Raw genomic sequence first — 24,428 nt, 5'->3', positions numbered from 1 at the left:
GAGACCTCCTGATTATGTTTACAGGCACACAAATATTTTATAATTGTTACGAAAAAAGACAATATTCCTGCTGAGCCATTTACATGGCTAATGAAAATGAATATTGGATTATTAGAATAATTTACATGCTGGCGTGGATCTTCAGATTAACGTATTGTGGTATGTGTGGTACGCACAGGCAAGAGGTGGTGTGTTGTGAACTGTGGTAAAAAAAACATTTGAAACTTCTAAGAGGAAGGGGGGGTGGTTAGAAACAATTATGTTATCTTGTGCCCCGTTTCCTGTGGCATAATGATGTGAATTGCAATAAGGGATGGTACGGTAGTTTCTGGCACATGGTTTTTTGATTGTCGGCACCACTTTATCCTGGGGATCTAACTTTATATAATTACAGGAAAGGGAAAAACGAGAGGTATTTCCTTCTTTGGCCATTTTATTTCTGAATCCTGTTTGCCATCTCTTTGCAAGAATCTGCAAAAGCACACAGTGAGGGAGTGTGATTATATCCTGCTGAAAAAGACAAAGAAGACAAGAGGTTGGACTGACCTGTATTCCAGCATGACTGCAGAGGTAAAAGTCAAACTCGTAGGGATGCGTGATGTCCGTATCCACGGTGGTACCAGCAGGAATGTTTCCACTACGTCCAACCTGACATAGATAATGGTCAGTTAGTCCCTATTAATGCCTTTTGACTGTTTCACCATGAAACAAAAACAACTTGAACAGAAAATGAAAGTTTCAGGAAAAGAGCAGCAGAAAGGAAAGCTTTTAATGCACTAAATGACGGCAGGAGGTAAAAAGTCTAATCACTGAAAAAAATAATTAGATGATGGACTAAGCCAGGCGAAGGTTTACCGAATGCTTCCCAATCAACCAATTAGAAACCTAATGCCCTAGAGAGCCTAATGCTCTACACTGAAAATAAGGTTGTTACTTGCAGAGTCTTACTCTAGGGCCCTTGAGTGCCACTCCAGAGCTCTCGGGTTGCATTGGGCCCTAATGCTTTAATCGAATGCAATTACAGGGGTTAGGAGGGTGAACAGTCCAATCGACAACAAAAGGTAATTAAGGAGGCCCATTTCGAGTACCTAACGTGCTGGCAAAGAGCATAAAAAAAATAATATGGACTAACATATAAGATACTGTGCTGACTTTAATGGGTAGTACCAGCGCTGTGTCGTTGAGCATTAAAGTGCATGCACGCTTGTGTTTGTGTGCGAGCTGCGGGAACTCACTCTCTCGTTGCGGTCCGCACAGAAGAGCCGTGTATGGTGGCGTTTTTGCACAACTATGTAGGTGATGCCTGGCTGGTACTCCTTTTCCAGGCTGATGCAGGCCTCACGAATGGCCAGCAGCTCATAATACAGCACCTAAGGAGACATGGAGGGGGGGAATTGTAACAAAAACCCCTTCAACTATATTCTTCATACAATGTACAGTTACAGTATGTGTTCCTATATCATTATCAATGCATATCATTTTAGTTTCATCGTATATGAAAGATATTCACTATTATATGTATCGTGACGTTAATTCATAGTTCGAATACAAGAAAACTCTGACAAAACTTCTCATGAAATCATCTATGATTAAAGAATATTTTGGAATACGTTCGTCCACTTTGATTTGAAGTGAACTACCAGTCTGAGCTACGAAGCCAAGGACCACCCAAACATAGTCAATCTAAATTATGACCCTTAAAAACAAAAAAGAAACTTTTGCCAATTTTTTTTTCTGCCAAACTCTGACTTTTGGGCAATAACTGCAATTCACGCCCTGACTCAATTTTGAGTAAATGCAGGTGGGAGCTGACCTGTCTGAACTGGCCTTCTGAAACTCCATCCCTGTAGAAAATTATTCTGGTAGGCTTGTAGCGGGTCGACTTGTAGAACTGGATAAGCAGTTCCCGCACCATGGAGGCTAGGTCCTGGATGACCTCCTGCCTGGGCCTCTGGACTCGCACAGTGGCACAGTACCTGCTGGGGTGGGCGTCCATACTGCCTACCACCTGGAAGAGAGATGGTGATGGATTGCAAGTGGTCAACGGAGGATACATCAGATACAGGGGAAACAAACACAAGTTGACAAATTCAACCAGCTGTAGAATAAAGAATAAAGCAAGCAACTTACTGCTGCAATTGAAGGCTTCTTCCCATCACCAGCAGGTGGATGTGTAACATCTGCTCCCAAGAACATAACTGGCTGCTGAAACACTGATGGTCTATTAATTGAGAGATGTAACAAAGACAATTATAAGATTGATTTACATGACAACAATATAAAGATGGTTTTCTTGCCCTGTCTGTTACGGTGTGTGCGTTATATTGAGCCCATCTGACAGAGAAATCTGAACAGTCTGAGCTTCAAGGAGCATTTGAAAAACAGCATCACAATAGCAAAGCATTGCACCTATTGGAGGAGACGAATAGCCAGACTGACCGTTGGTGAGGCACCAGTATGTTGTTGATGCCTCCCAGCTTCACATTGATCTTGAGGCAGAGGTTGGAGAGCGTCTGAGGGGACGTCTTCACCACGTTCTTCACCTGGACGCACTGCGTGGCCATGCCCAGGAGGGTGTCTCCCACACGCTTGACTTCGGCTACAGGTGGGTACAAAAAGTAATAACAGGGTTTTATTTTTATTCTAAAATGTGTCCCGCTTGTTTCTTTCATTGACATAGATTTGAAAGCATATTGCACAAGCACGCGGTCCCAGATTAGAATTAGTGTTGTTGTTTTTTCCTTAACTACCAAGCGTTTCTCTGGGCTCTCATGTGATATTTAGTTGAAGCCGTTTTCTAACCGTAGACAGGAGTCTTTCCCGGCAGAATGACGATAATGAGCTGCAGTCCGGCGTAGGTGTTCTTGAGGTGTCTAAACATTGGCTCCACGCTGTCCGCTCCCTGGGCGTATTTACAGAAACATGGCTGGCCCTGGATGGGCATCCCAGCATCCTTGGAGATTTTCCGCAGCTGGTCTGTGAAACCCCTAAACGAGGAAGAAGCAGGAGGTGACCGTGAAGAGTCAATAGTATAGTGGAGTCCATTACAAATCAAAGCTGCACGCTTGCCCCTCCGAAAAAAATTAACATAAATATAAAACATGGTTCCTGATTAACAGAAAATGGCCCAGCAATGTTGTTTGACATTAATCAGTTTTCTTAAAAGTTTTAGATTTTAAAATATGTTTAAGCCTGTTTTATTATCCTAAAAATGCCAAAAATCTAATTTAATTACATTGTTTGATTTTCAATGCGTAAAAGGTATGTCTTTAACATCTGCTCATGGACTACAGATGAAGACTATCCTTTTATCTACCCCTAACAGTTATTTTTCAGAAATGTAACTTTACAACCCACTGAGATAAGATATGCTACCCATCTTCATTTAAAAAAGGGACATTATTAATTCATGCCATATTGCAAAGTATGAGACAAAATAGGTAAATAAATGGATTTGAAACATTGAAAACATTTGAAATATATTTTAGAAAATACATTATATTAATAGTAATCTAACAAGCTACTTAAAAACTTTTATGATTATGATTAAGTGAGCATCATCACTGTGACAGAAACATAATCTCAGAAAAATACTTTTTACAGGGAAAAGAACACACATTTGTAAGTAATCATACTTTAGTATTTCTTCCCGACACTGCCTCTGTGTGGCGAAGCAGGCGATGGCCCACATCTTGATCTCCACTCCGGTGTGGAACTGCTTTCCCCTCATGTCCCACACCCCGTGGCTGGGCGTGGCTACCGTACGGTTCTGAAACAACATTAGAGTCTCACCACATGTACTCACGATTATGTGGGAAAACACTCACATTCATACTGTTCACACAGGCTCAAGCTTGAACAGGCAGGAAGAGTCTCTCTCTCTCTCTCTCTCACACGCTCTCTCTCTCTCTCACACACACTCTTCACAGAAAAAAAACCATGCCAGTCAAAGAAACGTGTTAGGACATTTTGCTCATTCGAGAAACATTAACCTTTCAAATAAATTAAAAAATATAAAGTAGAATTTCATTGCAAATTTAACGTGGTTACATTGTCATTTGATGGAATCCATAGTATGTAAAATGCTATTTAATGTGTTTAACATGCAAAACATAGTGTGCACAATGGTGTCATAGTTCTCACTAATACACAAATCCAATACTAGTATCGTACTGTAAAGGTGTGTCACCTCAGAGAAGATCAACAGACAGATGTTTATCCAAACTGTGTTTCAGTCTCAGTAAGTTGCTTTTTTGTGCACATTTTTAGAAACCTCTTCAGTAAGAAAAGACATTGGGCAAAAGTTATCTACTCTAGAAGCTATCCAATCATAATTAGTTTCTCTTTTTAATTAAAAATAATCCTCATCACAAAGGCAAAACGTTTTCCTATCCCATTTGCCTCTCTCAAAAACACATGAAAATTTTAAAAAGGCTATTCCTTGTATACATTTTAAAGATGGAATCAAAGCACTATTGAGACTGAGCCGCACAAAAAAGACAAAAAAGACTGAGACCATGAAGCAAACAGAAGCCAGTGAGTTAGTTCCCCTTAGAGGCAGTGGGATAAAGGCTGAGGAAGGGGACAAACAGAGAGAATGGGCGTGATTTAAAGGAGGAGTACCATAAAGTGCTCTGTGCTCACCCTGCCGCCGTACTGCAGCATGGGGGCGGGTAGCACTCGCCCCGTCACGTGGGCCATCTCGTCGCGCACCTTGAACTGGAATTCCTGCACAAAAGGGTCTGCCTCGTAGTTGGCACTGCGCACCTGAAGAGACGGGACGGTTGAACACAGGGTCAGATCACGGTAGTTAATGACGATGTGAGTAAAGACCTTTAAGGTACTGAAAGGTTAGAATATATAGCCATGTGTTCTCCTGAAGTTTCCTATACCTGCTCAATTATTGTGGCTTGTTTGGTTTAAAAGGGAATAGTTTGATTTCCTTTAAGAGCAGAAGTGAAGGTTGAATTTCCAATGTAGATAATTATGACAAAGTTGTGATTCTTCTTAAGGACAATGACAAAGTGCAACAACAGCTCCGTAGTTTGCGGAATAAGACGTCTACAATGCTTGCCACTGTGCCAAGTGCAAACATTGTTTAAGATAAACCTTTTTCCCATGCTTTTAAGCCTCATAAGACGTGGCTTTTCTGGTATATGCATCTGTATTAGTTTTCATGTGTGCTTTATACAGCAATTTCTCTTCTGTGGCTACCAGTGTTTTTGTTTTTTTAATTGGATGTTGCTGGAGAGGAAAAATAAATGATAGATCGGGGACATGCCACAAAATGTCAGGTGACAGTACCTAATCCTAAAATAACTGCAAGCTTATCTGCTTGTTTTGTCCTTTTCCGTCCATCAACATCTGCTATTCCACCCACACTGCCCCGTCAAGATCAAGCAACTGTGTATCGAAAAGAAAACACCACCACAGTGTTTGTCTACAATGATTTCCTGTAAGCATGTCCGCTCAGTTTGTACACGAGTGAAGAGATAGGGGAACGTGGTTTAATAAGGTAACAGCAGATACTAAATGTGCGCTGCCAATCTGATGTTGGCCAGAGGCAGTGTACAATCTGTCAATCTTTCCATAAACAATATGCTGCAGACACAGTAGCAGCCTCACACACATTAAAGCCATTACGACTCTGGTATTTTGTTGACCGTAGATAGGCCTGCCTCGTAATGGCCAAATGCGATGAACGAGCACACAGACATGCCTCTGTTAACAATATAAAATGAGAATCTGGGCGAGGTGATTACTAAACAGGCAATCTTATATCAAGATGAGCAGCATGGCAACCAAGTGTTGACAAGCTTAGCAACGTGGCTCCTATCCAGGCAGCATTTTGTCTTTGGCTGAGTCTATAACCACCTCCTTTGACTTGAGAGCCTCAATAATGGTTTGAAATAAGAAAAAAATACAGGGCACTAAATAAACTAAAAAGTTTGAATCGGCAGGTATATGATGAACAAATGCGCTTTGTTTTGTGTTCTGTAACTCCATTTTTTTGTGTCATCAGTAAGAAAATACAATACATAGTTTTAACCATACTATTTTTGCGAGTGTTTTAAATTAAAAGTATGCTGATGGAATGTTTGATACATACAGTTTTACTAATCAACAGATGTCCTCAATATAATTTACAGTATTCAAAAAGGGCGCCTATGAAGTGATAGAAGAGATGTGCATCCAACTCACCAGCCTGCTGATCTCCTCTTGTCTGTCGGGTGCAGAGCGAGCTGTGGCTTTGATCATAGTGGAGGTCTGATTATCCGTCAGCTTCTTGATGCATCTTTGACCAGCTACAATGTTACACACCTGCAAGAGAATAAAAAAGGCATTTCAGTTACTATTTGGACTGGCCAGTAAAATATTGTCTAGGGAAAACTTTAAGCAGCTGCCCTGCTTCTTCATCATACAGCTGATACACAAGCACATCTGGGAGCTGCCCAGTAGATCACACACTGCGATTTCAGCATATATTTAAATTGAAACCCCATAAAAAAGACGAATAGCAACTTGTTTTTCTCACCTCCAGGGGCAGGTAGGTGTGCTTTTGCTCCTGGCCCACTTGTAGACAGGGCAAATGTGGGTACTTAAGCTGCAGGTTGTACTTCTCCCTGAAATACTGGGCTACAGTGCGCTCTACAGTCTGACCATTTTCCAACTGTAGCGGGAACCTACAGAGAAAAGAGCATTTCATGTCAAAAACTAGGCCATATCAAGCTAAATCTGCTCAATTTAAATTTTTCATCCATGTTCAAAATATAAAACCATATTAGGAAAGTCATGCAGGTGAATACAACAAAACTGCAAAAATGAATTGCCTTAATAAAAGGGTTAAAATGATCCTAAATGAACATTAAATTATCAATTATATTGATGAGGCTTTATCGCACGCCTAGTTAAAACTAGGGCAATGTAATATAGGTCAATTGATGTTTACAAAATCAGAGCCATCACACGCATTAACAACATTCTAATAGTGTGTAGCCAACTACTGTCAAACCTCACAATCAATCTAAATATGATTTAGTATCTTTACTCTTAAGATTCTAATTGCTAAACGGTACAATGACATAGATATGGACCATCCAATTTAAGGATATCACACAGCAAGTTAATCTACTCAACTTGTTAAGAGTCAGGAAACACTGAAGATCAGCACACACACACACACACACACACACACACACACACACACACACACAACTTCACTAATGAATGACTAATGTTGACCGCATGGTTGTAAGAGGAGTCAGTTTTTATCTGGTTTGTTTGGGGGTGAATTGGTAATCACATCATCTGTGGGCTGTGCTCCCCGCCCCCATCCACACACTCCGCCAAGAGTCTCCCGTTTCCCTCGCTTGCCCGGTTAGCTGACTCACGTTTGATGGCTGGCAGGCCGCCGGGTCACATTGCAGACGCGGTACTTCCTCCGCATGGTTCCACAGTGCGTCACCTCCACCTTCAAACCTGGTGAATAATAGAAAGTGTTGGAGTAACATTTAGAATGTATCCGTGTGTGAATGGCTGCAGGATTTCTCCTCCCTCCCAACACATAATGCATTTTGGTTCATGCGATTTAACGCTTTCTCACACGCAGGCACACTTTACGCTCCCAGTTTCACCTTTGATTTCTTTGGTGAATTTGACCCGGTGCGAGTCTGTGAGAGGGCGGGGCTGCTCGTCTATGTTGTGGATGTCCAGCACTTCGCACATGAACTGGATGACTGGCTGAGCCTTGTAGAAGGCGGTGGCAGACACTGCAAGATGAAGTAAGGACAAAAGTAATTTCACACATATAAATACATATGTATATTTATTATTTATGTATATAGTAAGAATAAAACAAATGCTTTGCAAGCACTTGGAGTTCTAGTTTGTAGTTGGTAGCATACAAGAGACTTGAGCTGACCAATTGATTTGGAAGGATGAAAGGGCGGGAAAGTGAGACAAAGAGAGAATCAGAGAGCAGGGAGGGAAAAGATTCAAGTAGAGACGCAGCCTTCAAAGACTTCAAGCGAAACAAAAGCTGTCTCAATGAAATGCTGCACACAGCTACCCTCCTGACCCAGTCAACACCCACCAATATCCCCCACGCACGCGCACATTAGTCAGTTCTCATCCATCCAAAAACCCACCTCCCTCCAAGTTCCACTCACACACTCTCTTGTCAGCAGAGACTTGGTCTCCAACAACCTCCTGCAGTGTGCATATGGAAAAACACATTCTCCATGACCCTTTAACACTTATTTTTCACAAATAACAGATTCAAATTGCAGCTCACTATTCCAAGTCACCAAACAAAGTGTGTGTACTGGCAATAGTCCAGTACTGAAGCAAATTATCAAAACTGCATCTAGAACTCTTCCATTTGTTTCCCAAAAACTGGTTCTCAGCCAGCAGGACTGGCACCATGCTGACAAATCGGTCAACAACTAAATAATGCGTGGCGTCAGAGAAGAAGCCATCACCATGTAAAGCTTAAGGCCTTCAAATGCCTTTACAAGTAATGCAAGCAGCACATATTCAGTTTGATTTAGCAATAACCAAATTAAAAAGCAAAATAATTCCAATCTCAAGCTTATAATTGATGCAAACAAACAGGAGAGCTACCTGAAGATACATTTGTGTTGTGAAAGCCCAAATCAGTGGCTTCTGGCACATTATTCCATCATCAATTATTGCATATTTTAATACATTTGCCGGGTAATCTGGATTGTAAACATGTAGTTAATTATGGTGAAGAAAAAGCCATGCATTTTAGCTCAAACAGTCTGTAACTAATAGTTGCTAAGAAATCTTTTAAGAATTATCAGACGTTATTTATTACTTATAAACACCCTCGCTGGAAGGTTTATCCTGACAAGCCACAATAATGGATAATGTATTGTTTCTCTAGAGACACTCTTAATCATCAGAGATTAACAAGGTTATTTCAAGGAGGGATATGTTTTTAATCCCATGTCCCATCTTGCGTATGTATTAGTTTTAAATGTAATTATCTAAATGGCTGCCACAGGTGTTTTCTGAACTAGCCCATTTAGTGAGGATGCCCTCAGTCTGTGCAATCGACACAACTCTTCATGTGTAATGTCATCAATTAATTTATTTTGCAAATATGTATCAAACTCTGAAAGCAACCCTCTGCTCTCCAGGAACACAATCTCACAGTCACACTTGGGCAAGACACTTAACCCCCAAATTGCTCCCATAGCTGTGCCTACGGTGTATGAATGTTAGCTACAGGTAAGACAGGTTTATCTGAGTACCATAAGGGTATAAATGGGCTGCGCTTATGTCCGCCACTCAAAATTAGCCCTACAAGATCCAGATACATACAAGTCATCCAAATTGACGTGAAAAGGTAACACGAGCTAAAAAGCAAGTCTTTTGTGCCCTTATAAACAAGTATTGGGTTCTGTGGCACTTCAGTCTCCCCATTGATGAAAAAACCCAGTGTAGCCTGCAGACTTTATTCAGCTTTCTAATGAGCGTGATACTGTCCTGTTAGAGTTATGTTTAATACAGCCATTACATCTCCTCAAACACAACATCACTGAAAGTAAATCAATCCACAAATCTCTAAATATAGCATGTAACACAGAGGCTCCATGTCCCTCTCATCTGTCCGTTTAATTATTAAAATCTCATTTCCCCTGGTGTGCATGTACAAGAGAAGACATCGTTTAAAAAAAAGAAAGAAAAAAAAAGATTGAATTCCAAAGAAAGTAGTGTAAAGGTTGAACATATTTTTAATAGTTTTTAAATATGAACAGCTACATTAGAAAACATAGTTCTTACTCTGTCAGGCGGAGTAGACAATAAACGACTTTCGTATTAACAGCGTTGTACGTTTGCGTTGGATCAAAGCGGCATGAAAACAAAACAAAAAAAGGCAAATTGGAATTTGGTTCTCACCATCAATGTTAAGCATCATCTTCCACATGGCAGGGCGCACAGATTGATGGAAGCCGAACCAAACCTCCCTCCCGCCTCCCAGGGGATGGTCATAGCCCTCTGGAGCTGAGAAGAAGGACCGGCCCACCGGAGTGTACCTGGATGGAGTGAAGTAGCATTTATGAGGTAAAAAAAAAAAAAGAGATCGACGGAATGAAAGATAATGGGGAGATCTAGACATTCAAAAGGACAAGATGAAAATAAGGAGAGCATGGGGCAAGGAGGGAAGGGCGACTGAAAGGAGGCAGGAAATGTAAGATTAGTTCAAACATCCTGAAATGTGAATGTATGTCCATGAGTGTTTAACCGGTCACGCTCAGCTGCTCTTCAATGTGGCCTGAAACCATCAGTGAAATGAGAGATGGGCCCATCCACCTCTTATTACTCTGCCCAGGAGACATTAATAATCCTATACGGGCGGTATTTCTCCTGGTGAATCCTGGACTGACATTGTGTCACGATGTCTGGTGGCTGGGAACAGGGCTAAATTAAAGGTGTGGATATAACCACTTTTTAATAATGTTTTGAAAAAAGATTTTCATTAAGGCCCTGGTGATATTGTGTTCCACTGAGCTTTGTATGGGGCTTAGCAAAGTGATAGGGAGTGGAAGATGGTATGAGGTCAAATATGGGGCTTCGTGAGAGCCCATATAAGCCGTGTTTGATTTCCGTTGAGATCAGAGTGCTGATATTGGTGCCACGAGGACAAAACAAATATATACTATTTACTAGGAGTATCAAAAGGATCTTTTTTTTTATCAATGTGTGTATCATTTGACTTTATGATTGCTGACTGAAAATGAAAGTAGGGAGATTGGGGTAGGATAAATGGGCTTTTCTTCTGAATAGATCTGCTGTGAAAAGACTTTCATCATTTATAGTCCTTTAACATTATCTCACAATTATCTAATGATACAATAAATAGTCTATTGAGGCCACCAGCTGTTATTAAAAGAGTGAACCAAGAAGTCTAAACCTAAAAAAAGAAATACAAGATGAGCCAAAGAGAAAACATCAGCAGCTCACTTCATGGAGGGCAGGTGTCGGAGCACCACATCCACTGCGTGCACTGGGTTGGTGCTGATGGGCTTGTCCAGCTCCAGGGGCTCAGGCATGCTACGGCCAGTCAGCACCTCATGGAGCATGTGCCAGCTCACCAGAGACACAAACTTTATGGAGACCTTGAAGGGGCGATCTTTCCCTCCCTCGCCTGGCAGAGTGACATCAAGATCCACCTGAAGGGTGAAGCAGGATGAGACAGGACAGAAAAGGTTAGATCGAGGTAGAGGGCAGTTAGTAAAGAGAAGTTTCCAGTGGTAGTTCTTAAGATAAGGTGTATTTAGGTTTTGTGTCGTGTTTTTGCATGTGTGATAGACTACAGGTATGTATTGGTTCAGCTAATGGCAAGCCGTTGAGATTGTGTGTCAGCACGGACACATGGTTTACATTCAGGTTGTGCTGAAGAAACATGTTTGTGTGTTTATGTCTGTATGTCTGAGTCTTTTTTTTCCAGCTCACCCCTGCGGGTGCCACAGGTAGTGGATTGGCTGTGTACAGGCTCCTCTTTCCATCATAGACTGGCCTGCGATCCCCAAAGATTGTCACCTTAAAGTGTTGTACCATTGAGTCGACCACCTCCCTGCACAACATACACACAAAGTGAGTTTTGGTTATAAAAAGGTTGCATATTCAACATAAACTATCTAATGGGTCCATCAACAGCCATTTTTTTTTTTAAAAAGACTGGGAAACCCTATGTATTCACTCACTGCTCTGTATTATTACTGTATCTGAGACATGTGTCGAAGAAGATTCACAGATACTCTATGGAGGGTCTAGCCTACCTGTTGACTCGCCGGGGGCACTTGTCAGGCTTGATGTCCACCTCGTAGAGGTAGACATCCATCTTGGGGATCTCCACCTGGAAGCAGTTGGCCAGCAGCTTGATGGGCTTCCCCATGGTGCCATAGCCAGGTCGCCGAGGCAGGGTGAACAGGGACTGGGCCCCAACGGCTCCTGAAAGGAGAACAAGGAGGGGAGGACAAATTGGTGTTGATCTGACTCAGGTCATTCAGGGTGACGATGTGCTTAATTTATGCACACAGTGAGAAGGTCATGTTATATTAACTATGTTAAGCTCAGCGGGAACATCACGATGAGATTGACAGACACTGATATGACAACGATCGCACTCAGTTTGTGTTTTTCATAGACGTTGCTTTTCAAACTCAAGTTGTATAAATAATTTAATTTCCAGTGAATTTACTGACAGCAGCTTAATGTCCATATATGAGCTATCTTTGTCAAAGTTTTTGGGCTCTAATAAACAAAAAAACTTTCAAACTGAATGATACTGGCTGGTAAACTACCATGTCAGTAGTTTGTTCCCATTGCAAGGTAGCAAGCGCCTGATGGAGGAAGAAAACAAGCAGAAAAATGTCAAGATACTGTGCCATTTAGGGGAAATGCATCTCACTACAGAATCGCAGAAAGAGAAAATGAAAAGCACAGAATAGCCCTTTCCACCCTGACAGCAAAAGGAGGAGGAGCCAAGGAGGAGATAAATAAGCCACACCTGTGATCTGGGGAAACAATCAACTAACAAAACCAGCATGGAGGAGCTCAGAGAGAGCGAGAGTTGATAGAAGATACATACTTAATATTCAATATACTTAATATATATATTTCTGGACACCTAAAGCTTGAAGATTAAAATAGTGATGTATATCAACATTGGAGCAACAATAGGGAAAAGAACTGGATGAGTCTATGAAGTAGTCTTTGTGGACAACAAGAAAGTGCAGCTCCCGAGAACTGACCGTTTTAGGAGAAACTTGCCTGACCCAGCTTGGATGCCACTGTGGACCTTTATTCCTTTGTTCGGCCATCAAGTTAAATCCCTTCAACTGCAAGTCTCCTGGCTTGTCCTTTTTCCCCAATCGACACACTCACACAATAAACTGAACTGAACTTAAATTAACTGCCCATCATCAGACTTTCAGAACATGAAATTTAACTATATTCATTCGGATTGAACAGACTTAAAAACCCCTCCCTTCCCAATGCATTCACATAAATTAGTTGACCATTTATATTTAAGAAAGACACAAAAAAAAAAATTGGAAGAAAATGTATTTGTTTTGGGACTCTTGTGCCTTTTGTAGTGGCGTTAGCAGGCTATCCTGGGCTAACCCTCAACTGTTTCTAGGTAACATTATCTTAAAATAATGCTAGAAGTTAAATTATTATTCGGGCTGGTGCCCAACTCCTACCTTTAATAGTCTGAAGGGAAACCTACAACAGAGGAAGAAACGAGTTTCAAAACGAAACAAAAGCCGATGATGACACGTGTATGAGTGTACGTACATGAGTGTTGCATGGCGCGATACCGCCTCACTAAAACATGTGTACATTACAAACCGACACATATTGGAAACGCACACACGTCATAAATGCAGCATCTGCTTCATGAAGTACATTGTCAAATGAAGCCGTTTTGATGGCAAAAAAATACATGTACGATGCTATGATATTTGCTATGAGGCTATATGTCAGTTATGTTTTTCAAATAATGCAACAAACACAATCACTGTCACATAAAAAAAAAAACATGGGCAGAATGAGACTCCAGACATCAGAAAGGCAGCAGAGACCGTGTCCCTCTTAGAGGATAGATGTGGAAATTACTTGCGTTTCAGATGATGTAACTTATAATATTGCGTACACAATTTTCCTAATATTTTACTATTTTCGACCCAGCAGGCAAAGATCTATGCATTATGATTAAGCTAGAAACTAAATTGCTACACATTTCCTCTAAGAATACTAAATGTATAAATGGAATACTAATGTACTGCTCATGCGCACACTCTCATAAAGTCCGTAAGATGTCTTAGACATGAGTCACTTTTATCTGGAGACTGAGTTCTCTTAATGTTTCACACATTCATGTGAGTGCTATTTCTGGGTCGGCCTTCCGCATAACACATGACAAAACGAATGGCTTTGAAGAAGTGCCAATACAATATTTGGATGAAATTATCGTACAGGTTGCTTTTGTTATGCAATAGCCATCTTAACACAAAAAGCTCAAATGAGACTTATCCATTAGCCTGACAAAGGTTACTTTGTGTACGACTCGCTTCCAACCCCCACAGCCTCGAATTTTATACAACCGTCTCGTTCCGTCTCCACGGCCGTGAGCCCGGCATTCTCTAGTTTGTCTTAAAAAACTGCCTCAAATGTGTCATTGATAAAAGAGTCATGGTTGAGTGTGATTCATCACCGATTTGACTCACAGGCTCACTCACATGTGTGGCTGATTTTGGGGGTTGGGGGGCCCTGCTGAGGGGAAACGCGCAAACACACACACACACGAGCAACCATGTTTGTTTACAGTCGGCCTGTGAAAGTGTGTACTTTCTGCACCGCTCTCCTTTTTCGGTTTCTCCTCTGGTGAGCTGTAGCGGCTAACAGGGTTGATGGAGGCTAAAGGCCTCGTGTTTGAAATAGCCTGCTGGGATAAAATGGTGAAAAAGAGCGGTAAGTCTAGAATTCCTGCCACGGCTGTCCCTCTCACACCAGACTAAGTGCACACAAACTTTTGTAATGGTAATTCCAATGGGGCCCTTGGGGAAACTTGTGAGGGAAGCCTAATTTCACCCACACTGACTAACACAAAGAAGAAAGACACATATTCTGGTAAATCTTCATTAAGGCTCCAGAAATAAACACGTCTACCACGGATGGTGATCCGTTCGTTTAGTCACCAAGAGCTCAAACTTCAAGAGTGTCCTCTGTTAGAACTCAGAGTACTTTTTTTCCGATGGTCCTGGTGAAGTCGGCAAGTCGGAGAAGGATTGCAGGGAGTGGCAGGAATAGACGGTGGGCAGGGTTGGTGTTTTCCAGCTTTCATCTGCCTCTCAGAACTGGCTTTCGTTCAGCATGAGTCAGAGCCACCAGGGGCGGAGAACATCCTAGTGTGGAGCATCCTTGAGTTGACGCGCCTGGATTCAGTAGTAGATTAACAACGGTAGCAATGAAAGGACCTTACGGCAAGGAAGAAAAAAAAGCAGTAACGCACAGTTTTATGTTCTGTTTTTTTTCATCCAGTTGTGCACGCACAGACATACACAAAGACATAGTTTTTTTTTTGCTGCCATATCGCAAAGTCACACAGTAGAATGGGTTTATATTTCCCATATTATACCCATATAGTATGAAATATGGACGTAGAATTAATGTCGTCACCCGGGGGTTTCTGAAAAGCTGTTTTGAAGCATAAGCTCAGTAGATGACTCCGGCTGTCGCCATCCACTTTGAGCTTGAAAATGGCACAGCCAACAAACTGCCTAAGCCAAAAATAAGGTGGTTTATCAGTGGAGCTAGTTGTTGCTTGATTACTCAGTTATTATAACAACAGATAAAAACCGCTATAAGTTTTGACATTCACACAAACAAATGATTCCTGACGCAGCGCAACCTCCAAGGACGAGCCTCCAAGAGGTGCCCAATTACACAGACTAACCGACTACACAGACTACTGTTTTGCATGGATTAACCAGTAAACACAAATGGGACTTTGTCATGTCAAGCAACATGCTGTGATATAAAAAATCAACTGGGCATGCCACATGGATATATTTTGCAGCATTTTGTGGATAGCCAATCGGATCCTGATCATAATCAACAAATCAGTTGCCTCCCTCTTATTTGGCCTTCTTGGAAACCGTCTCCGTTTCCTCCGCAAACAGACACAACAGACGTGCTCGTCCACTGGCTGAATTGAAGGGGACAGAGAGGGAGGTTTAACTGGGGGAGCAGAGTACTTCAGTCCCACGCTTCTACAGCTTTAACTTAAGGTCTGTCCAATGGTTATCTTCTGCCACCAGCAATACAAGTGATTAAAAGACAGCTCATATAGTAAGTATTTATTTTTTAAGAATATTTGAGATATGTACTCAATGTTGTTATGTAGTAACTAACATCCCGGCCATTGACAATCAAAATGGACATTCTCTAATCTTGTTTGGTGTGTGGGAAGCTGTGTAACCCCGACACAAAAGAAAGAGGATTACATGAGTTAAACTTTACAGGAACATCCAATTTCTGCAAAACAAAAAAACAATATACTAGTAAAGGGTCAAAATTACATCAGCTGCTGGTATATGGGTGTTCTCGTTGGGTATGACAAATGGTGAAAAGTCAAACACAAATCTATTCAGGCACATCACAGGCTTATTGAGTCTTTGCACAGTGAGTGTAAGGATTTGAGGAAACCTCCACTTGTTGAAAGCTGTGCGAGTGTGTTTTCAGAGAAATAACAGTGTATGTGCATGAGCTTTCAGATAGTTACAGGAAGGACATGCTTTAACAAGCAGAAGACGGTAGATTTAATTGCTCTCTGTACATCAGTATGTTTCTAATTTCCTGAGCCTATACATTTAGAAGGTGAGAGATGACATAAGGAGGGCCAACTCTTCTTCATCACAAATAAAACTAAATCCATTAGTGGATTTCAGTAAAATTGCTAGAATTCATGAGGTGGATTGAAATTGCATCTGAAGCCTTGGGCCTATTGCATCCTGCTAAAAGAGGAGCGTAGGTATCCTTCCTTGTTACCCTTCATCGTGCAGCAAACCATGCATTCTATAACATGTATTATACAAGCTGTTTAATGAAGATATGCAATAGCGTTTTAAGATACATTTATAAATTATATTTCTTTAAAGTAAAACATTCATAATGGTAGCACTAGTTATATATTTGAATACTGCCAAGATTTTACAAACTTTATGCGGTCTCTATTTTATTATGCTTAAAACTGTGGTTAGCTTTAATTTATGTTGCATATGCTATACTGCAATAGTGAAATGGTTTCATGGTAGAAAAACAGTATTAAAACGCCATTAAAAAAAAAATACTCCGAAGAGTCCTGCCACATAACCCACCTTCCTGCTGTCCAACAACCTGTCCAATATGCTCCACACACTTATATTTATGCAATTTTTTTGCTGAACACACAACTACAGTCTGCTGCTTGTGCACTGTGCAGATTTTCTGTGTTACAAGTGTGTTCCGCTGCCAAACTCGCACTTTTTGTTGGCAGGTTAGTTTTCACAGGTCAACAGGTCAAGAGAAGAGTTGCTGGCGCCTTTCACAGTTTCAACAAACTACAAACTTTTAACAAAACATTTTTTCACACATTAATCAAGGTTAGAAATGTTGTTTTGTGCTATTGCTCTGTTTGGTAGCTTATTAATGTTTAGTATCAAAATGTTCCTGAAGTGCAGCTCTGGTATAATTGTGCATTTAACACTGACACTTACATTGAGTCTCTTCTCTATCCAGTCTATTTTCGTCACAATAGGATCGTAATATCAAATTCCACGTGCTAATCTATGGTATGTCCAGCCAGTAACATTAACTAAGTTGTTACTGGTTTCTTTGCATTAATGGAAAATGTGTGGCAAGCACAAGGGTTGAATTTAGTTCATTGTAAACTAAGCCGAGTGTTACTATTCAATAAGTTGAGGAACCACAATATTAAATTAATATTATAGAACAGACCAATAAGTGCGTAGTCTTTCTTAGCATATAAGTGCTTTGCAGAAACATCTCAGCAATGTGAACTCGTTCTACTCTTGCAGCTTTGCAAAACACAACACAGTCACACTGTACACAGTGGGCCGAGAGTCAGAAAAATGGGATAGTAAGAAGCTAGGCTGACATCCAGTGCCGGTGAACCACCCCCACCCCCCGCCCCCTCCCCTCCATTACACAAACGTCCACGCTGCTAACGAGTGCACATTTCCACACATATACAGACACACACACCCACACACAATACAGCTGTTGTGTTTCTAATCCAGAGAGGCCCTGAGCCGCAGAAACAGGGCAAGTGCTCAGTGGCGAGGTACAATGCCGTCTAGTCACAGCAGGCAGGGCCTAAAAACACGCGCACAGACACACACACAAAGACTGATAGCTGGCGAGGAAGGATGGATGCACGTCACACACCGTCAGACTCCTCCCTCCTGTTTCCCTCGTCAACCTCAAGAGTGTTTTCAACTGGCACCCATGGGAGCCAATGCCACTCTCTGCCACAGTAAAGGCTAAACAAGGGCCTGGCCAATCACAACTAGATGGGAAGATTTGGAGGGGGTTAAAAATCGACTGTCGTGAGAAACTGGTCTGACTCTGGATGACAAAATGCCCAACAGTATTGCGGGTAGGGAATGGATGGATACGCACACACACACACACAAATTACTCGCTCTGTCAAAACTGACCAGGAGATTCTACTCAGGCAGGTTAAATGGAGCCTTCTGTCCTCGGTCTTGCTGGTCTGGCCCGAGAGAAAAAGGGGTTGTTGACTTTGTATGTTGCCTTGGGCAAGACCACTGCGCTGTCAGAGTTTACATGCAGTCCAATAAATTAACTAGAACTTAAACCAAATATTATGTCAACATCGCAGTGAGAATATCTTGCTTACATTAGATTTCCAGAATCAGGAAAAAGTGAAAATTATCAATTCGGAATTTGTAGACGTTTTGAGATCTTTGCTGCTGACACTGGAGTCGTCATCCCGATGGTATTATATTTGTTATGCTCATGACACATCTTTCGACACAATGCTTCGGTTTTTAGGCTGTCCTCCCCTCTGGCTGCATACATTTTTCATTGGGACTATTTTCCCTATAAGAAATTGTCCAAAAAAAATAGGTAATTTGTATTTGTTCAGTTGATCTTTCAACGTGTTTAAAGACTGTTTATTTTATGCGTATATGAAAAGGAAACCATCCGATTGGAGAAACAAACATAACTCAGACCGACAGAGCTGAGTGAATCTACTTCTTCTTCAGCTTAATATTTAATGGTAGTGACAAAATCAAGTAATGTACTCATTGAAAAGTGCACTTGTTTTGGTGGATTGCTGCAAGGCAGACAACAATCCCTTTAAAAAAAATTCTCTGGTGTTTTTGTTAAAACATTGTCACCTAAAAGCGAGTGAAAACAGGGCTGAATTATTAAACGTTCATCAGCTGATACAAATTAAATCAAAGTATTTGGAATTGGGTATTTCAAATAGACCTCTCTCTGCCATTGATGAACAAGCTGACTTCCATCTGTCCTCCGGTGAGGCTCCCTGACAATACAGACTTCCACGTCCAAGTCCCTCTCTTTCTGTCCATAACCTTTCCCTAAAAGAAACCCCGTGCAGTTGCCCCCCAAAAAACAGATCTCAGGGAAGGGGAGGTGGAAAATAAGTGTGGTCTGGCTTCTAATCTCTCCTCCTCCCTCGACTTTCCCCTCAGTCTACTCGGCCCACTTGTAAGGAGTTTGCCGTCAGCCCTACACCATGTCAGCCGGAGTTGCCTCTTAGTCTACCACATAAACGCATGATTAGTTTGTAGGGAACCTGAGAAATTCCGCAAATGTATTCCACACGAGGCCACAGGATCCACAATACAATACGTAACAAAATATATGCTTTTAGAAGTCAAATTTGAAGCAGATGCTTCCTGTATTCCAAAACTACTCTAAAGATGCTGAGGCAAGATGAAACATTTTCTTCCTATAGGACCGTAGGTCAGTGAGCAGAAAATGATGAATCATGTGTAGAAATTCAACTTCAAGCTGCATCTGCACAAGTTCAGTTCTGGCATGATTTTGGATTTCAAAATGTAAAGAAAAAACTGAAGCTGGATTATTTTAGCTATTTGTAAATACCATTAAGTATAAACATGTCTGGCTCAACCCCAAAAGAAAGGAGGAAGGCAAAAAAGGGGCAACTCGTTACTTTACCTAGCCGAAAACAATGATTCTCTTTGAAGACAAAAAATATATACTATTAAATACTTGAAAGAACACTGCCTTTTGAATAACATTGACAACATCAATTACTTGTATTAAAGTAACCAACATGTACAAAACAAATTGTAATACATTGAAGAAGGATATTTATGATTATTAGTTGGAATGGTATTTCACTTTCTTCAGTAGAATAAAAGCATGAGTGAATCTTCCTTAAATAGAATGAGCCTAAAGAGGAACCAACAAATTGAAATGTCCATAGAAACCTACAACAATTACGACAATGGTAAGTCTTATGGTTGGCTGGGGTTGAGGATGGGGGTTGTCCATTGTCAGGGGGCTGCTTGAATGAAATGAGTATTATGGCGAGAGACTGCAAATCAAGTGCCAAGCCCTCCCTCAAAGTGGACCCCACTGTCTGCACAAAATCCACAGAGAACCAGGCTACAAGGAGCATAACAGGGAGGACAACGTTTCCCAGAGGCACAGAGAAGGAAATAAAAGGCAGTAACCAAGGACGGGAGGGAGGGGTGGAGGCATCTGTCTGTATAAAAAAAAAAAAGAGCGGGAAACCCGAGAGTGTGAGAGACTGAGTTGTGAAGGGGGATTGGCAAAAGAACATCAGCAGGACAAACAAACGGAAAAGAAGCTACTTTGTGCACTGCATCTCATCTTCTCTAAATGCAAAGTACATTCCTGAAGTTCCTAAAGTGTGTTGTTTCTATAATAAGAAAAAACAAGGCTATTGTACAGTCGATGGTCACAGGTTACCCAGAATCCATACTGCTCAGTCCTTGATATGGTCAACAATGTAATTTAAAAAGAAAGCCCATGATTTCTCATTTCTGACCAGTTCTGAAGTTACAATTCAGCCATAATGTAACACTGCAACAAAATAAAGTAATGAGCTGTAGGCATGCCGCGGGGTTACACATCCAAATGGTTTTGATTTGCTTAAGGCTCAAAAGCCTTGCACTCATTATATCCCACGTGCTGAGCTCCCCAGACTCCAGAGCCGTGGCATCAACTTTATGTGCTTTCGCTCCGACTGCTAGCGGAGAGAAGACTGTCAGTTTCTAAGCGGGCTGTGCAATTAATTTGCATTTTCTCACGCTACTCCCCAGGCCACTGACTGACTGATGGAGGGCCCCCTTTTAATCATTCACCGTGGAATTGTGTTTACTGGTTGGACTGTAATGGTTTGTGATTGTAAACCAACTCCAACACTAATATCTTCCGAAGTGAAAGCATCACCTACTCCCCTTAATACATTTAATGCAAGACTAGCTAATAGTATGTCTTTAATGAATCTTCATTCAATGTGCTGTAAGAGTTTTAAGACTGCTGTGGAATACTGTGCTGCAAGCAAACACCAATACACTTATGGCGAGTCCCCAAGTCTTGTATTTCTGGCATCAAAGCTGACTGAAGATCTTGACAGATATGGTGGAAACCACAACCCAAGAAAACATAGAATTATCAGAAAACTAAAATACTGTAGCTCAAGGAGTAAAATATTCGGTTGAACCTACATAATATTACTGAACAGTTAAAGCCAACTGTGTGTTTTTTGGGTGAGTAGGTGGCCAAGGAGGCCAGGCCAAAATTACTAAATACAAAATAACTTCTACCTTACCATCGACAACTCCACTCTGTCTCCCTCCCCACACATCCGCAACCTTGGAGTCATGTTTTCTCCTTTGAACACCACATCAAACAAATCACCAGAACTGCTTTCTTTCACTTAAAAAACAATCGCCCGTCTCCGCCCATCAATCACTCTCCTCTTCTGCTGCCGAAACCCTTATCCATGCCTTCATCACCGCCAGAATTGGTTACTGCAATAGCATTCTTTATGGCACAACATCCAAAATCCTCAATAAACTCCAATACATCCAGAACTCTGCTGCCGGCCTGCTCACCCTCACCCGCTTCCGTGATCACATCACCCATGTTCTCCAGAACCTCCACTGGCTCCCCGTCCCACAACGCATCCATTACACAATCCTTCTCACCCACAAAGCCCTTCACAATCGGCCTCCTTCTACCTCACTGATCTGCTCCACCACCACTCCATGCCATCCCATCAGCTCCGCTCCGCTCCTCTGATGCCAACCTCCTGTCCATCTCTCGAAAGGACCAAGCACCGAACATGGGGTGACAGAGCCTTCTCTGTAGCCGCCCCCTCCCTCTGGAACTTGCTCCCTGAACTCATCCATAACTGCTCTGACCTCCCCACATTCAAATCACACATCAAAACACACCTCTTTAAAACTGTTTTTAATGTATGGCTGTGTGCTCTCTTGCTGCTTTTATTTATTTGTATCTGTGTTATTCTATTTGTTGTAATGTTTATCTTTTAGGATATTTTAACTGTTATGTAAAGTGACTTTGAGTACTTAGAAAAGCACTATATACATAAAATGTATTGTTATTAAAATTAGGACATCTTTGTTACACTTGGAAGAGTGAGGTCAAACCTGGTGCTTCTCTTTGGACACAAACTTGTCATTTTGCCCATGAGAACACAGCGAACTGAAAGTTGCTCAGAGTGTATACGATAAGCTTAACTCACACAGCTGCCCAAACACTGACACCAAACAGTTTTAGTCTGTTTGACTTCACTGTAGGTGCTTGGTTACTGGAAAAAACACCTTTTGTTCCCTATATGCTACAGATATTTGGACGTCCCCCAACTGAGAGGAGAAGAGACGCTACTGAGACAGTAGGCTGCAGAGAGGGATCTCCTCTGAGGGGGGGTGGTCAAGAACCCACTGCTGTATCATGTGTCAATGGCTGATCAAGAATACCTGGCATTCAGTTTATGGTCATGCAAGTGGAAAGCTTCCGTTAGAGCAGACAAAGCCAGGCGGTTTGGACCGTTAAACTGTGACCAAGAAAGGAAGAGTTTACTGGCCACGGCCTAGGTCTACAATGTTGTATCTCCTGGACTTCACAGGAATTTGCAAGGTTATTTATGTTATAAATGTTCAGCAACATGATTTTGCCATTTTGAGAACTCGGGCTGGTGTGGTAGAAAAATTGAATATGCAAGATAAACATTGAAGGTTAAACAGTTGATTTGTTCGGGAAAAAAAACAAAGATCTCCTTTTTTTTAAGGAAAAAATGTACTACATACCTACTCATTTTTGTAGTAAACCAAAAGCTAACTAAATTAGCTAAATTGTTGTATGAACTTGACATGGAGATGGCAAAGAGGTTAAATATCAGACCTATGTGATTGCTGCGGGAGGAGGACACCACTGAATATGTTCAGGGGAGTCTGAGTCTTTATGATAAACACACCATCTCATTCTGCACTATTATAACAAAAAAAAAAACATGAAACACAATAGTGTGAGAGTCTTCCTGATCATGCAGAGAGAATGCCAGGCCTAACCTCAGCACCTGCACCTGGCTGATGATGATGATGATGATGATGATGATGATGATGATGACAATGACTTTACAGTGTGTGAGACAGATAGACAGTCCCCTGGGGAAACAGACTTATAGGTTCATTTCAACTGCTAGATATTTTACATTTTGAGTTCAAATAAGTTGAATTCAGTCTTGCATGACTGGAAGTGTTATTTGCGTCTAGGCAAGAATAAACAGCGGAGGCAGAGAGACTCCCTGGAGAGAGTCACCCGGGGCTGTCAAGCACAGCTGAAGCAACCTCCATCATCCCAGTGGTTCATCTCACCAGCAAAAAACCCAAACCCCAGAAAATGTAACTTCCAATGATACAATTTGTGTATTTTTTTAAGTGAGCCAACAACTTAGTTACAACCATTTTACCTGTAGTTCCGATTTCCATTCATGAGGTCTCTGTCCGGATCGCTTTCCGGATCACTGCAGTCAAACGATGGAGGGAGAGGGACTCTTCCTCCGTTCAACCCGTTGTCTCCTTCTCTCCTTCGGCAGAGCACCGCCTCCGAACGGCCCGAGTGTCCTGGTTTCTTCGAGCTCCTCTTCCCTGCAGACTGTCAAAAAAAGGGGGTGGGGGCTCGTTTTGTCCCCAGTGTCCGCGCACGGTCCACGTATCCAACGGGACGCCACCGGGGAAAGCTACTGGTTGCTCGGCACGACGCCGTGAAAAGTGAAAGCCTGCTAGTTAGCTCGCTAAGCCGGGTTTTGGGGGGTGGGGGGGCGGGCGAGAGGAACTGTCAGGATATCATCTCAGCGGGGTCATTGAGTCCAAACGAGTTCCTACCGAAGGATGTGCATTAAATGAGTCTATGCGAGTTCGTGTCTACTGCACAGCGAAGCGGCGGGGCTTCGGTAATTAGCTTAACTGGCTAGCTCAGCGGTTGGATAGTTGAAATTCTGGTAGAAGACGGCTAACGGCTACTTTAATCACGTAAAAAAAAAAACTGCCGTTGACACACGGCCCCCTTTCCCCAAAGCAACGAATAACGTCGGTCCGTCTTCTGCAGTTTGTGTCCGGTGCCGGATCAAAAAAAATAATTTAAAAAAAATAAAAATAACAGCACTGCCAACCCTGTCAACACCGGGCAGCACCCGCCGATAAGTGTCAACGTCTTCGGTCTGGTTGACAGATCAACTCGGCGGGGCTTCGGCCAGCCAGCTAAATATGGTGAAGTTGCTTTTCTGACACCGACAGGAAGAGGTGGGCTCTGCC

General features: G+C 41.8%; 1 protein-coding gene across 2 annotated transcripts in view; it reads right to left on the bottom strand.

Annotated features, from left to right (window-relative positions):
• The window catches only part of ago3a (argonaute RISC catalytic component 3a), a 29,389-nt gene extending 5,025 nt beyond the window's left edge, over positions 1-24,364 (bottom strand). The window contains exons 1-17 of one of the 2 annotated variants that reach the window (XM_068569633.1): positions 23,585-24,364; positions 11,811-11,982; positions 11,485-11,605; positions 10,993-11,201; positions 9,928-10,064; positions 7,635-7,769; positions 7,392-7,479; positions 6,536-6,683; positions 6,202-6,321; positions 4,624-4,767; positions 3,636-3,769; positions 2,803-2,987; positions 2,440-2,599; positions 2,131-2,221; positions 1,814-2,008; positions 1,236-1,370; positions 547-648 (exon numbers count right to left, since the gene is read on the bottom strand). In XM_068569633.1, the coding sequence (XP_068425734.1) occupies positions 547-648; positions 1,236-1,370; positions 1,814-2,008; positions 2,131-2,221; positions 2,440-2,599; positions 2,803-2,987; positions 3,636-3,769; positions 4,624-4,767; positions 6,202-6,321; positions 6,536-6,683; positions 7,392-7,479; positions 7,635-7,769; positions 9,928-10,064; positions 10,993-11,201; positions 11,485-11,605; positions 11,811-11,982; positions 23,585-23,603 (2,295 nt within the window). In that variant the 5' untranslated portion in view covers positions 23,604-24,364. The remainder of the gene's footprint in view (positions 1-546; positions 649-1,235; positions 1,371-1,813; positions 2,009-2,130; positions 2,222-2,439; positions 2,600-2,802; positions 2,988-3,635; positions 3,770-4,623; positions 4,768-6,201; positions 6,322-6,535; positions 6,684-7,391; positions 7,480-7,634; positions 7,770-9,927; positions 10,065-10,992; positions 11,202-11,484; positions 11,606-11,810; positions 11,983-23,584) is intronic. The other variant, XM_068569634.1, reaches the window with a different exon arrangement.
• Positions 24,365-24,428: the final 64 nt, after the last annotated feature.

This window comes from Clinocottus analis, unplaced genomic scaffold (assembly GCF_023055335.1).
Source record: "Clinocottus analis isolate CAN_PGR_092001 unplaced genomic scaffold, fCliAna1.0.p SCAF_9, whole genome shotgun sequence".
In the NCBI taxonomy this organism is placed as follows: Eukaryota; Metazoa; Chordata; class Actinopteri; order Perciformes; family Cottidae; genus Clinocottus; species Clinocottus analis.
This window is presented reverse-complemented; position numbering and strand designations above follow the sequence as displayed.